The 1032-nt window shown below is 49.4% G+C and overlaps 2 protein-coding genes across 2 annotated transcripts; both read left to right on the forward strand.

Annotated features, from left to right (window-relative positions):
- Positions 1–49: 49 nt before the first annotated feature.
- Positions 50–205, forward strand: Pmar_PMAR012846 (hypothetical protein; the record flags this gene model as incomplete). The annotated part of the gene is made up of 1 exon (XM_002781120.1): positions 50–205. A coding segment is annotated over one exon (156 nt), but the record flags the coding sequence as incomplete, so codon positions are not given.
- Positions 206–233: 28 nt separating this feature from the next.
- Positions 234–431, forward strand: Pmar_PMAR012847 (hypothetical protein; the record flags this gene model as incomplete). The annotated part of the gene is made up of 1 exon (XM_002781121.1): positions 234–431. One exon carries the CDS (start codon positions 234–236, stop codon positions 429–431), a length of 198 nt encoding a protein of 65 aa, XP_002781167.1.
- Positions 432–1032: the final 601 nt, after the last annotated feature.

Genomic DNA, 1032 nt, shown 5'->3' on the forward strand with positions numbered 1-1032 from the left:
TGAACTCGTCAGCGGTCTTCATGGTTTCACCACGAAGCGTTGGACTCAGGCCCCAGAGGAAGTGAAAGACGGTGGCAAGTTCAAGATCTGTCGCGCCTCCTCAACCGATCATACGTATAAACTTTCTGTTCAACGCACTCTAAAGTCTGGTGAGACCCAATGGAAGGTGAAGCTGGTGGGCGATAAGTGCGGCGACAAGACGTAAGTCAGTTTGTTCCGAACGGTTCATTCCCATGCTCTACTTGACACTGCTCAGCGGCGCGAAGAAGGAGATTGTTGACGATTTGGCTAAGGATTTACAAGGTGAAGATGTTGACTGCAAGGCGGTATGGGAGAAGTTCGGGGTAACAGCAGAAAATCCCAGTCGTCTGAAAACCTTGTGCACGGACCCTGCCTGGCTTGGTGAAGCATCACCTGCCGCTGAGGAGTAGATAAAAAGACACCAAGTTTATCCACAGGACACAAGTTGCGTCCTCGAACATTGTTGTGTCTACTGTGTGAATGTTGTGAATTACAACAAGTTGTTTCGTTCTGCATTTGTCCAAGCCTGGCTCAACCCTGTTGACAATAGGGAATTTTCCTGTCATGTTTCGGCTACCGAGTCTATCTCTGCTATTGCTCCTTTGCATCGCTTCGCTCAGTCTCTTAATGTGAGTCAATACTAACAGTGCTTGGGTCACATTCGTTTGTCTCAGCTTTGAAGGTTGTGGGTCGAAAAAGGAAGTACAAAGTGAAGAATCAAATGCGGGCCCCGAAGCCGGAGTCGCCAGTTCAAGTTCATCATCGAGCTCGTCCAGGACGAGTGTGAGCAAGAAGTGGAGCCGCATGGTGAGGCTTTCTCCCTCATCATCAAAGATCCAATATGAGAGATTCCCCCGCTTCCAACCTGCTCGTTAGGTTCCCGGTACACCTGGTGACACTGTGCAGAGTTGTGATGCCAGCGCTGGCCTATTCCATCTTATAGTTAAACGTGTCAAACGCGGCGGACAGAGCAATTATGAAGTTTCTATGGTGGGAAGCAAGTGCGGTCCT

This window comes from Perkinsus marinus, assembly GCF_000006405.1.
Source record: "Perkinsus marinus ATCC 50983 genomic scaffold scf_1104296943548, whole genome shotgun sequence".
NCBI lineage: Eukaryota > Perkinsozoa > Perkinsida > Perkinsidae > Perkinsus > Perkinsus marinus.